General features: G+C 42.5%; 1 protein-coding gene across 1 annotated transcript in view; it reads left to right on the forward strand.

The window, feature by feature from the left end:
• ube2ql1 (ubiquitin-conjugating enzyme E2Q family-like 1) overlaps positions 1-13,435 on the forward strand; it is a 39,535-nt gene extending 26,100 nt beyond the window's left edge. Inside the window, exon 3 of the mRNA XM_039821167.1 lies at positions 13,043-13,435. Within this exon, the coding sequence (XP_039677101.1) occupies positions 13,043-13,075 (33 nt within the window). The 3' untranslated portion in view covers positions 13,076-13,435. The remainder of the gene's footprint in view (positions 1-13,042) is intronic.
• Positions 13,436-14,496: the final 1,061 nt, after the last annotated feature.

Here is a 14,496-nt window from a genome sequence, read left to right on the forward strand (position 1 = left end):
GATGCCGAGGAGATTTCCCAGAATGTCTCTATATGAGATCAGCCATGTCGGGAGCTGGCGAGAGGACGCTTGGTGCTTGCAGACCACACAAGCACACACCCCATTAGACACACGCGTGCATCGAATGCTCTCACACACAGAAACACTCGCCGTTCAATAGGTGACAGAGTTAATGTCAAGAGGATAAGTAAAGGCAGAAAGGGGCTGTAAAAGAAAAACCAGAAGGGCAGACATCTCAGGGGAGAAGCCATCAAAAAGCCTGTGTTACATTATGGACCCTCCCCTCCCTCCAACATACATAAGTCAATCCATGATGTATAGCTGTCTTTTAAAATGCGTGAAGTACTGAAAGTGCTTTTGCATGGGCGATATAGTATGGATCACAAATAATATATCAGCTGTTGATTATGCTAATTCCCACAGGATGACATACAATGATGCTGTCATGTCAGAGCAGGAGCTGAAGGATGCTTCTCCTTCACAGCAGGATGAGAAATGATATGAAATATTGTGTGTATAAGTAATGCCACGGCTTCAGAGCAGAATGAGATGAAGCTTTACTGTGCAGAGCGAGAGACACTGGAGATGGGGGGTTCCTTCTTTACAGCTTAAATGCATTATGCATCCATGTCTCACTTGGAAATATGGTGTTAAATAATGAATTTGTTTTCCCTGTTGATACACAGATGTATGGTTAAGATGGACTGTCTGTGTGTGGGAGGATTTGCACATGGATCATGCATGCACTGTGCATGTGTGTGAACTGGGGGCCATCAAAAATGAATTTTGCTCCATGAGAAAACATCGGCACTTAAAGCAGTTTGAGGAATGGAAGCTGTTTGCAGCAATTTACAATAGCTATGGCTATATCAGAGCTCAGTTAGCATAGCTGCAACAAGCTAGGTGGCTAACTTTTATGTATGGCATGGCCTCTAAATGATGCTGATGCAATTTTCTCCTCACACAGTTCTATTCAGCATTTCTAAATTGTATTGTATTGTATTCTATGGAATTGTTCCATATAAAGTAAGATGCAGAAATCTTAAAACACTGCAGTGTGTTTGTAGTCTGCAGTTTTTTAGCTTTTTTTCTGAAAATCTGACCTCTTTCCTTTGGGCACAAAAACATGCGACTAAAAAGTTGTCATTTAAAGCATAGGCGTAAGTTTTTGTTCATGGAAAAGCCACTTTGTTATCAAGTGTGTAGTCTGGTGCAACGGAAGTACATTGCCTGGATAAACACTGACACCCTGCCTTTGCTCCTCCCCTTCTGCGATCTGTGTGTTACCGTTCTCAAAATCTAAACATATATATATATATATATATATATATATATATATATATATATATATATATATATATTATACCTGTAAATCTTGCTGTTTGCTTGGTCAACCCACTGCATTAATAAATGAAAGAGTGGCAAAGATCCAGATTCAGAATGGTCAGTAGATCATGTAACAACATACATTTCTATTTGTGTGTGAGGTGCATAATAAAGGATCATTGGGTAATCAGAAATTGTGAAAGGTACACGGTGTAGTGTTTTAAGTATTTTATTAGCTAAAATCAATGTCTTCATTCATAAATATGTCCTCATTGGTGTAAAATTATTAAAAAAAATAAATAAATGTAAAAGCCTGCACTGCACTTAAGTTCATAATGGAGGATCATACTTATGCCGAGCCACAGGAGAAGGAATCCTCGTCACCAAAAAAGGGAATTAAAAAGGCAACGTGACACATAATGGCTACCGAAGTTGCAACACGCATTTGAAAAAGCGAGGCGCTAGAGAGCACTATTCGTTTGAATGCAAAATACAATTTCACCGATGATAGATGGGAGAAATTCCTACACAGTGTACCTCTAAATGGTGACTTTTTGTTGAATAGATTCTATGAAATGGACAATTTTTCAACATAAGGTCATTTTTCCAACAAGGTCTGTCATCATCCTGTGTGCAGTGATGACATAACTGCCTTGAAAAAAATGATGCTTGATCTTTATAAGGGAACTATGGTGAAAGTCCGCAACCTTCTACAGGGAGGAAGTGCTTTTCCCTGGTACAAATCATTCGTCCGGAAAGTTTAAATTGAAGTAAAGCTTGTAAAATGGGTATTTCCCATTTGACAGCCTCATGACAAGAGAAGTGATCTTTGATGTGCGCTGAAAACCCCTAATAGTCCAGAGAGAATGGACAGTGTAACAGCTAGATAACTGTCGATAGTACAGTTATACCATTGGTTTTTCAACTTTTTCTTTCGGTTCACCTGACTTTATTACCAGTTGCGACAGCTACACTGGTATTGTTTTAATTGTTTGGGTGTTGTCCAAGCAAGGGTGCCGGAGGTTGGGGGAGTAGGGAAGGGGCCATCTTGCCCCCCCACCACCACCACATTACGCCCCTAGCCCAATTTGGCATTGCGTATCCCATCGCAAGAGGGTCTTTAGTTGTATACTAATGCAAATAATGGAATATTACTGCAATCTAAATTATAATTTTGTGTTCTTTCCTCACACTTTTCGGCTTTGAATGATACATTAGTCTCACATCTGCAACCTTGGTGAAATCAGGACATGCGTAGTATCGAGTTGTAGATTATAAAAAGGGATGATTAATTTAGATTTCTGGAGAAAGAACACACAGTAGAATTACACCTCTCGCTAACCCATCTTTCTCTGTCACTCTGTTTGAGCGTGCGTGCGTGCGTGCTTGTGTGTGTGTGTGTGTGTGTGTGTGTGTGTGTGTGTGTAGCTCTGTACTCCTCTTTTTCAAACTGCAGTTAGCTCTTATGTAAGCTCTGGCACTGGGATGAAGGCTACTGAAAGCTTTGGCAGCCACCCCCCTCTGTCTGTCCCTCTCTCTCTCTCTCTCTGTAGTGTCTTTGCCATTCTTAGCAGACTGGGGTTCACTATAAATATTTTATATGGCACAGTGCATGTGGGAAAAATGTATTTTTAGCCCATTTCAGTGCTTTCACTAGAAACCAGCTCTCTGTGAAGCCAGACAGCTTTTTGGTGTGGATTAACTCTCCTCATCTGTGCAAGTGTACGCGCACGTGCATCAGCCTTGATTAACCAGTCAATCAATTCTGACTGCTGTCCACTGGCAACAGTTGCATCATTAATTCTTAATGAGTTCCTCTAAGGTAGGATATGCTATGTGAGCCTTAAATTCAATAAAGTTCCAGTTTTAGGGACCTGCGTCTCAATGCACGTGTGGATTTTCCACAAGTTGATCCCTCTCTCCCAGGGGACAATTAGAAAGACACTGATCGTTCAAGATGGGGACTGCAAGCAAAAATCAAAGAATAGGAAGAGAGAAAAGTCTTTGCAGATGTCGCTAGCGAGGGATGGGATGTTAAAATGCAAAGCACGCCCTTCCCCGGCCACCAAGACATGCATGCATGAACATGAGCAGCAGACAGCGGTCACACACTCGCAGCGCTGCAAACACCCGAGGATGTAGCAGTTTGCGTCTGCTTAGACATTAGAGGTAATAGGAAGATTAAAGAAAAAACACTAGAGACACTCATTGGTAGCCCAGGCATTAGACGCATCCTTGGATGATTAGCCACATCATCAGTGATGCAATTTGTGTGTTTCCGTGCATGGAGAGAGGAGAATCTGTTCGCACCACATCATCATGGAGCAAAGTTACAATGTGGTCATCTGTCTCTCTCTGTAATTTTTACACCAGATCTGTTAGCTGCTGTATTTTTTTTAACAAGGCTGCAGGTAACTGGGTTGATTACACGCACACGCACGCACACACACATACACTCTCGCACCCAGAGTGCCCTCATTCTAACCTTGATCAATGCTACCAAGGATCATGATTGGATGGAAGCTACAATAGCACATTGAGTGCTTTATTGAGCCTTCCTTACTCATTTGATAAGCTCTCCGGTAAGACGCAGAATATAAATCTGACTTATTAAAAGCCATCATGTTGGTTGGATATTCAAACTGTGAAATACTCGTCCAAAACAAGCTTTCACAGAGCAAAAATGATGAGAAAGTGCACCGGAGCAACAAATGCTATGGCAACAACCTTGGTGGATGTTTTCATACAGGAAAGATTTTATTGTGTTTTCTCTCCTCCGTGTCTACTTTTCCTCCCTAATTCATCTCTCTCCTACTGCCTCTCCTTGCCTCGTTCCTGACAGGAGGACAGCAGCCATCCCGACTGCTAATGAGGGACAAGGCTTTTGCTGTGAGTGTGACAGAGTCTGAGGGAGAAAGACAGAGAAAGAGTGTCTTTTGTGTGTGCGTGCCTGTGTTGGGTGTTTGGAAGACGGTTAGGCCAGGCACAAAAAGAGAAAGAGTGAAAAAATAAAGGGAGATGTGCTATCCAGCTCTCTGCCCTCGATCTGTTTCCTCTCTGTTACTAGGCAACACCTGCAGGCATGCACTAAATAAAGCCTTGTACTCACTATTCAACTATTCAACTCCCCCCCCCCAACTCCAACCCCAACTCTCACTCTCTCCCCTCATCAACCTCATCCATTTCTCCTTCTCTCATTCATCCCTCAACTGACCCTACCCTTCACCCCATCATCCCAGCACCCATTACTTTCCCCTCACACATCCTGTTCTTTCCTGTGTCGTCCTCTTCTTCCCCTCCACGCACCAGAAAACAGGGGTGTTTTTTTGGGTTCGGGTTCTGGTTTGACACTGAACAGGAACGACAGCACTCTCTTGTCTGGAAAAAAAAAAAAACGGGTTAGAGACACAGTAAGAAAGGTAAATCAGATTACAGGATCCAGTAACTAAAACTTTGTCTTAGCTACACTTTCTTCTGCTGCCGGTGTTAAATCCAAATCAACAATAGTAATGTACTTTTATCAGTAAAGATGAATGTGACCTGTAGACAAATGTGAAGTAAACAACTAAGATACAAGGTCTTCAGCTGAATTGCGTTGCTTCAGCTATTCATAAATCCATTAGTAAAGAAGACCTTTCTAAGTTCTAAGTAACTACAAGCTATTTTTTAAACTAGCGATTTAGCTACTCTGCTTGCTAACAAATGTCTTAGGTAGGTTGAAGATTTTGCCAATAATTAATAAGTTATTAGTAAACACCTGTAGCACAATGAAGCAATCAAATATGTGAACAAAAAGTATGGCATTTCAAGCTTAACAAACAGCTAGCTAACAGATAGCCTAACTAAATAGCTAACGTTATTAAGTAGTTTAGCAAAAAGGTAGTTTAGCAAAACCTTACTGACAAGGTTTTGGAATTGAGGGTATGTTGTGTAACATTTGTGAACTGTATTAAATTAAATTTAAAATCACTTTTATAAAGTTTATAAAATGTTATCAAGTTTCAAGTATCGACCATATTCCTTATTCTCTTTTACTCTTCACTCTAAACAGGAGTCATGTATTAGCAAGCTAACGTTAAAGTTACAAACTAGAAGATCTCTGTTTTGTTCTCTTTGTTGGCACCTGGCGATAGGCAGTAATTGCAGGTGTGTTCACATTCAATTATTTTTGAAGTTTCAACGTCTTTGAATTTTTGAATTTGACATACCTTATTAATCCTGCAGGGGGAATTACAATTTCTTTCATTTTCTGTAGTCATCGCTCTTTTCTTTGTTTGTCTGGCTGTGGTAACTGTTTATTTGCAACGTTAGTAGAGACGGTCCAGAGCGAGTCTGTTGATGTAGCTCCTTCCCCCTCTCTGGCAGATCAACCATTACTGGGTGACATCACTAACTAGGTGCCACTTATTATTTTTGCTGGGAATGTTACCTCATTTAGTGATAGATAGTGACTAAACTTTGTTAGTTAGCTCAGTTAGCAAACAGTTAACACCTGGTAGTTACTGGGTGTAAATATTTAGACCAGGGGTCTTCAACGTTTTTTAGAGAGAGACAAAGCAGGGTCACCCTACTGCATATATTGTTTAAAATGAAGTTGCATATTAAACTGGGCCTACAGTAACATGTAGGGTGGCCTAAAGCCTTTATACATACCTTTTGTTTTTCCATATAATACTAAATTAAAATTAAAATAGCCGAATTTGCTAATAATATGTTGGATTCATGTTAAGACCTTTTTTTTTTTACTTTCAATATGTAAAGGTGTAGTAGGTAAGACTTATAAAACTAACTTTCTGTCACATTTGCTGAAAATGACCCTATGTTCCAGTAGAACTACATGACGCAGGTAATAATAAAAAAAATCTGGCTGCTCTGGCATCACCTACAGCCTGTAGTGCGATTTGCACACACATTCATTCTCCCTTGTGGGGGGAGGGGCTTAGGAGACCGTTTTGGGCTTTAGCGGAAAGGGGGGAGGGACTGAGAAGTTGTCGATGTTCAAATTTGTTGGCTAAATCCTGGATCTTCCCAATCCTAGCTAAAGCACCTTCAACAATAATTTGGAGCCCCCCCTGCATTGACTTTGAGGACCCCCTAGGGGTCGCGGACCCCCTGTTGAAGATCCCTGATTTAGACAATTCATCTCTGTGTACGAACTAGTTTGTGGGGTGCTACCCTTTTGGATTATTAATGCATAAATCCACACTTCAGTCAACACTTATGTTATAATTAGACTGAGTTTGAACTTGCGGAGAGCTGATGCCCCTGGTCTATAGAGGCTATTATCATTTCTGATAATAACCTAAGCATTTCAGTGCTTGCACAAGGACTTAATGAAAATCCTACAGTCTCTGACTCACATAAGCACATTTAGACTGCCTGTAGCTGCAATAAGTGCTTCAATGCACTTTTAAAGCAAAAGCCAGAAAATGCTTTATCAAACGGCTAAAAACAAAAGTAAAAGTGGTCTTCATCATAGAGAACCAAATGAAAAGAACGTGTTCAGAGGCGCGTTGATTTCAAATAAGTCTACAAGCTGTTCTTTCATAATTAGTCCATGTAATGGAGGCTTTTTATTGTATTTGTAAAATGCTCTATTCTTTTTCATGCAGTGCCCCAGAACTCCTTGAGAGCACACCAAGCATCAACAAACCGCCTCCACAGAAACACTCACCATCCTTCTCACTTTGAGCTATACTATTCTTTTAATACATCTGCTACAGAAGCTTCATGCATTCTTAAAGGCTTCTTCGGTGATAAAAGCCTTCAGCACTATTTTCTGTTACTGTACTTGTTGAAGATTGTATTTGCCACTTTTTGAGCAGTAAAGTGAAGAAACGTTGAGTGGTATGAGCTTTATCTGTTTAGAAAGATGGATCCGAATGGAGGCATTGCTGCCAATTTAATGCAGTGGGAATCCCATGAGCATGCAGTATTAATGTGCATGGTGAACAGGTGACCCCGGCCCTCACATGGATTCTGCCCTGAACCCTCATTTACCTTGAGATTATGATTTCTCTTTTGGTGATTCGTCAGTGCAGGCAGTATGAGGGCTGAGGTTACAGAGCCACAGAGACGGAGACGGATGGAAAGATAGAGGCAGTAGTTAAAGACAGCACACTTGGGGGAACAGGCAGGTCAAACTAACCCCAAACTGTCATCCTGACATACTACCCCATCTTTCTCTCCGTGCTGCTGAGAAGGACAAATCTTTGGACCATATTTGAGCTCAGTCAACCTGACAGACAGCCAGCAAGTACAGTTTGTTAGCAATGAGCCTGGGCTGTGCGGTAATCTTGGGTCTGACCGATATGAAGGGATTTTGTGCTTTTAGACTCCCAAACTTTTCTTTTTAAACCCTGTTAAATAATAACAATCATAACATATACATGTATCCTTATTACTGAATCATTTATCAAGACTGTGATATTTGTTTAAATCAGGACCATTTTTATTCAAGTGCATGATAAAAAGAATTTGAGAGGAGTCTTTAGCGATAAGACCCCATTGGGACTTGGTACAGTATATTTAGGGGGGTGGTGATGTCGTGATTAATTCAGGGTATTCCCCCCCCTGGGGTCTACACACTGGTGGTGGTGGTAAAGAGAGTTGCTGAAGACCTGGATGATGGAATGTGGAGCAGGACTAGACGCTGATATGATGAAGACTGGAGGTGAAGGGGGGGAGGAGGATCATATCTGTTCTTATTGAAATGACAACTGACAGCAGCAGGGAGGAGAACGCATTTTAAAGTTTGACAACATGGATACGATTGGCTAAGCGAGATTGTGGCAAGATCTGGTTGGACTACTTAAAGGTGCTCTAAGCGATGTTGGGTGACATCACTTCTTGTTGACGTTCGAAGTATTTTCAAACAAAACGAAGCTAGCTATGCCCCTCCCTCTTCCTCATCCCGTCCCCCTCTCCCTCCCTTCCGTGCTTCCGTGCACTAACCCCCCAACCCCCACCCCCAAATCCATCTTGTCGGTTATTGGCTGGAACACTGGAAGACTGTTTATGTTTGGTGGTGTAGGTTGGCGCAGTTTGTTTTTGTTGGCGTTTGTGGAGCCTGGGCTCGCTACAGAGACTGCATTTTTTTTTACAGTGTGTTCAGGGGACAGGCAGCTAGCGGATAGTGAGGAGATGTTTGCTGTATGACAAAACATGTTGTAGCCTAAAAAACGCGTCACATCGCTTAGAGCACCTTTAAGAATGAACCACAGATTAATAGCTGGAGAGAGACGAGAATGAATGAGTGAGTAAAGGGAGTGTCCCCGATTGAACTTTTGCTAAGCTTCATATCACTGATTTGACCAAACTGGATGAATAAAACGCTGGTATTAGTTTTATGTTTTACCTTATTTCGCTTGTCACAGTGATGTGTTAAGCAGAGAGAGTCATCGTGATGTGGGTGCTGTTCAGCTGGTGATTACCGAAGAGGACTGAGAAGAGGACTCAAGTGGACCTCTTGGCTTTAATTTGGCCTAGTACAAGAGTGGGTGTTTGCTCATGTGTGGGAGATAATTTCATAACACATTAGAGGTAAATTCAGGTTTAAACCCCAGATGTAGTCCTGGGACACATTAAGTGCTAATGGTGCCACAAGAGGAGTGTGCGCAGACACACATACACACAAACAAATGTATACCCTGCACATTTAGCACGAGTCAGGGAGAGAGAGGGAAAAAAGGATTAAAGCCTGTGAAAGCTGCAGCATGATACGCTAGAGAACAGAGTGTGTATCAGGGATAGGAATAAAATCGCATAGGGCGGGCTCTGTCTCTGTGCACGTGTGGAGTGGGAAGGCAGCTGCCTTAAAATTGTTAGATTTTAAGGATGCAGAGGCACACACACACACACACACACACACACACACACACACACACACACACACACACACACACACACACACACACACACACACACACACACACACACACACACACACACACACACACACACACACACACAACAAAACCCAAAACCAGGGATTTATCAGCGGATTTTAAAAAGGGAGAACAGTTGTTGTGTGTGTGTGTGTGTGTGTGTGTGTGTGTGTGTGTGTGTGTGTGTGTGTGTGTGTGTGTGTGTGTGTGTGTGTTAAAGCTGAGTGGGCTTTGGTTTAATCCAAACATGAAACACAAGATTCCCCCCACCACACACACACACCATCCCTTCCCTCTGTCACTCTCTCTCCCTCTGTGTGTCTGCGTGCGTGCATGTGTGGGAATTTGCCTCCCTCAGTCTCTTTTAGCGTTGCGTAACAGCTTGATTATATAATCCCAAACATATATGCATGTCTATGAGGCTGAGCGTTAGAGTGCATGAAGCATGCAAGAGCATCAAACTGAAGCACGCGGGGAGGGGGGGGGGGCGATAAGATGGAGGAGGAAGGAAAAGAAAGAGGTGAAGGAGGGACAACATCCACAGGGCTGCGGCACTGTGGGTACATTACTTATTAGATTAGAGCTCTAATGACTGATTCACACACTTACTCCTATAAATCATGTTGATGTAAGATCATCTAAAAAGGTGAGCAGAGGAGGCGGCATGTTTTATTAATTTCCCTAAATAGTGCAAGGTGGCAAACAGAGGGTGATGTTATAAATGTCAAATAATGTACATGGTATCATAAAATGTCCCTCAAACTGGGTTGAGAACACAATAAACACTGTGAATGTATAAAAATGCTAAATAGCCTACTAGAAATTGTTTAAAAAAAAAAAAAAAAAAGTCCCATCACTTACACAACACAACAATCTGAAAATGCAACATCATCCATGCTAGAAATATTCAAAATGCTAGCATTTGTCTACACATTCAGCTGACACGGAGCAACATTAGCATTCATTTGGAATTGGGTTTCCAGCCACCTGGCAATAAATCCAATATTCACTTTTCTTTTATCTCTGTTTTGGTCTTCACCAACTCCTCATAAAATATTTGGGTCTTTAGCTGCTAGATGTGTGACTTTCTTCACCAGCTATCTCGCTAACTTTGTCACTTTGCGCTGGGCAGGTAGCCTACAGTGGGTTTGGTACCACTTAGAGCCCAGGTAGGCTACTCGTTGATGAGCGGAAACTTGTAGAATCCCAAAAAATAAAAAGGCTACGACAGAGTCAACGGAAAGACAGGAGTGGCTGTGAAAAGATAGATAGAATTCACTTGGGGCTTATATCCTGGGGCTTTACGAATCTACAGAAGAAGCAACTGGACAATGTGACATCATGACTTTGCGTAAACATACACGCCACTTTCTAAAGCCAAGTGGCGTGTTATCTGTACGCATTTTGAGCTATCCGCGTGTATGCCTACGCCAGGGGTCTCAAACTCAATTTACCTGGGGGCCGCTCGAGGTAGAGTGTGGGTCAGGCTGGGCCGCATTACGTATTCAACAAAAGTTCTTATATAAATCTTGTTGGCTCAATAGACATTTTTTAAGCTTGGCGACCCGGTTCTTTCTCTCATCTCGCTGGAATTTTGTATACTCCTCAGCATGTCTAGTTGAGTAATGACGTCTGATGTTATATTCCTTATACACCTCAACTTTCTCTGTGCATATGAGACATGTAGAGGTGGCCCTGTGCTCGATAACAAAATATTCCGTTCATAACAAACGCCACGAGACTAGCTATGGTAGCCCGTAAGTACGCAAGGACTCAGCAGAAAGGTGCGTTTCAGATCAACGTGCGGGCCGCACTGACACTAAACTTTGATGTCATGTAGGGGGGCCACAAAATATCATCCCGCGGGCCTCAATTGGTCCCCGGGACGCGAGTTTGAGACCCATGGCCTACGCCGTATACAGCGGACGGGTTGGGTTTAGGAAAAGAAGAACGGGGTTGGCTTTAGTAAAAGAAGAAAGCGACGGTCGGGTTTAGGAAACGTGACACGCGGGACACGATCCCCGGTCTCCTGGGTGAAAGTCCCGTGTTGTTTTACCCATCCTCCACCCCGACCAACCGCTCTATGCGGATTTCCGGGCTTTCGTACTACTCGCTACGGCGTCAATTGACACGAAAGGTAATGTAAGTCAATGGAGGCCAAACGGCGTTGATAAACGCGCTAAAAAGCGATTATGCGTCTTGATAACACGCCAAAATGGCATACGAATTGGCGTGTCATACATACGCCACTTACTGAGATCAGTCTGAACTGGAGTTTGTGGTGAATTCAAAGATCAGTCAAAGGCTGAGCCGCCACAAAAATACAAACTGTCATACTACCCCACTACAGCTAACATCTGTAGCCTACAGCCAGTACAATGGCTGGCTGTACAAATAAACATGAGGTACACAAACAGTCCAGAGGTCAAATTGGCACAAATATTCCGATATCGCTTTCTTTTCAGTCGTCGCTACAGGTGCTACCTTTCACATTACACATAGTCTTTTGATCCACTGTGCTGTACAAATATTAAGTAATACAGCAATACCATGTTAATGAAATTACTGGGAACTAATACTAATACGTTATACTCTGATACGTCTTTGAAGCCTTGAAAAATATCTCAGTAAAGGCTACCACACACATATGGAGGACAGAAGAACAATAATGCCCCGTTTAAAAAGAATTGTGTATTGCGGAAGAACTAAAAGCAGAGCCTTAAATCAAGATGACAGTTTGAAGAACATTTTAGAATCTGAGCTTTGGGAGGCCGTGAGTGCTTTCAGAAAGCTCTTCCAGGGAGAGGGATAATCAAAATGGAAAGAGGAAGTGAGTGGTATGAATATTAGAGACAAGGACTGGATGGGAATTTCAATTAAAAGTAAAAAGACAGGAGAGGAGACTGGGAGAGAGGATGAAGGAGAAAGAAGTTGATGTACGTGTCCGTGTGCGGATTTGATGTCATTGCTAGTGTTAATAGGTTAGCATGAAAACTTGGGAGGCTGAAAAGGCAGAAGCTAGGCATCACTTCACACTCACAAACACACACACTTTAAAACACACAAAGACAGGCTTAACCGTATATACCGTATACACACATATTCACGCACAGGCTTGACTCAAACACACACTCCCACGCACAGACAGGCCTATGACTCAGTGACAACTTTTGCCTTATCTCTAAACCTTTTTCTGGTTTGTCCAATTCAATTTATTCAGCACCTCCCCCCCCCACCCTCTCTGTAACCCTCCAGTCACTCATCTCTCTTTATCTTCCCAAGGCTTTTATCATTTTCAACTCCTTCCATTTTCGTGTGCTATCCTCTACACAGCTCGAAAGAATTGAGCGTTTTTCTCTCCTCGTTCATCCTTGACTGACTCCACAAGCAGCTCGCCCCCCACCCCCACCTCCCCCCCCCACCCTTGGCCATGGCCCAACGTTTGCACTAAAATACACCTGTTCCAATCTATCCCTCAGCCATGTTGTTCAAGCATCAACCATTTAGTCTTTCATTTCCATCTGTCTCTGTCATATTAGCAGGGATGAAGGTTGGAAATCAGTCTAATTTGGTCACAATGTCTCTTTGCTTTCCTTAGAAACCGGTAAAACAAGAGACAACCCTCCCACTCCATCCCAGCATGGAACCTGAACATTGACTTCTTTTGTCCCAGACTTACCCTTACCCTTCTGTCTTTGCAAACAGCGCTGCCACTGGCAGAGCCACTGCCGAGGGAATTGACATGACAGCCGCTCTCCTGCATGGTAATGCTGCTGTGCGCTTTAGAGGTCAAGGATCAACTAATAATAATTTTTTTTTTTTTTTAAAAGACGACGCAGGGAACGAGGGACAACAGAGGATAAAGAAGAGAAGTGAGGACGGAGTTGGGAGAAGAAAATGAAGAGAGCGGAGGAGTGCAGGATGCTCTCTGTGGTCCCTCTGTCCTCTGTTCCCTCCCATCACCAGAGAGAGGTGAGGGGGCTGGTTGTCATGACGGCTGTTGTCATGGCAGCAGGACTGGGTAATAAACAGGAGGAGCGATGTCTGTCCATCCAGTGCAGTGAAGCTGCCGTGGCAACTACTAACAAGATGCAGCAAATATGCTGTTGTGATAGCAAGTTCAACTTTGTGTTTTTTCATATTTTGATCATCACTCAAAAGGTGCTGTAGGTAGGATTGTGAAGATCCAGGACTTGAAAACAAAAATTTGAACATGACAACTTCTCAGTCCCTCCCCCTTTCTGTTAAAGGCCAAAACGTTCTCCTAAGCCCCTCCCCCCCACAAGGGAGAATGAATGTGTGTGCATGAGCAGTGATTGACACGCAGTTAGACACCCCCCCTGGCCCTGATTGGTGCATCTGAACAGGGAGCTGTGGATTTTTGCAAATCACACTACAGGCTGTAGGTGGTGCCAGAGGAGCCGGATTGTTTTTTAAATGACCTGCTTCATGTAGTTCTACTGGAACATAGGGTCAGTTTCAGCAAATATGACAGAAAGTTAGTTTTATAAGTCTCACCTACTGCATCTTTAAAGAAAACCATGGTTCTCTGTAGTCTGAGGAAACTGTACAACCTTGGAGTTAGGAGACATCCGTCTTTAACATCTTCTCTTACACAGGGGAAACACATTTTAACCTCAGAATGTTAGCGTTGTCATTTTGAGCATTTTAGCCAATGCTGCTATGCTGTGTTATGTTAACAGAGACTCAAAGCACCCCTGTACTTCAGAACAGCCTCACAGAGCTGCATGGCTGCAGACTCCTAGAAGTCTTGTTCAAACCGAACCCCTTCATAGGGATTTGATTTCACGGCACCCTTCCAGAACGACGCCAATTGACTCAAAGACACTCCTGTACTTTTTCTCTGCTGCTAAATTGTAAATAATCTACCTCCACCTCACGGTGAACCTAACCTATAACAATCAGTGCTCTGTTACAAGTCTACTTATGCCCCGTCTTTTGTTGTCTGTCTGTCTTAAATGCTCCACTTTAAGTAGTAGTTGCACTTTATGTGAAAAATGACATTTGAGACATATCTATAATGTGCACACACATTATAGAGATGTCTCAAATGTCATTTTTATATATTTTAAATGTAACAGTGTGCTCACCGTGTAACACCACTTGATCCATGGTGAAACGTTGTTTCGTCTCACTATATACAGTGTATATGGTTGAAATGACAATAAAACCCACTTGACAAAAACACACATGGCATCCTGCGTTGTTTTTCATATCCTAGTTTTTTTTTTTTTTAAGTAAATATCTTGACCTGTTAAAAGAC

Source organism: Perca fluviatilis, chromosome 13 (assembly GCF_010015445.1).
Source record: "Perca fluviatilis chromosome 13, GENO_Pfluv_1.0, whole genome shotgun sequence".
NCBI lineage: Eukaryota > Metazoa > Chordata > Actinopteri > Perciformes > Percidae > Perca > Perca fluviatilis.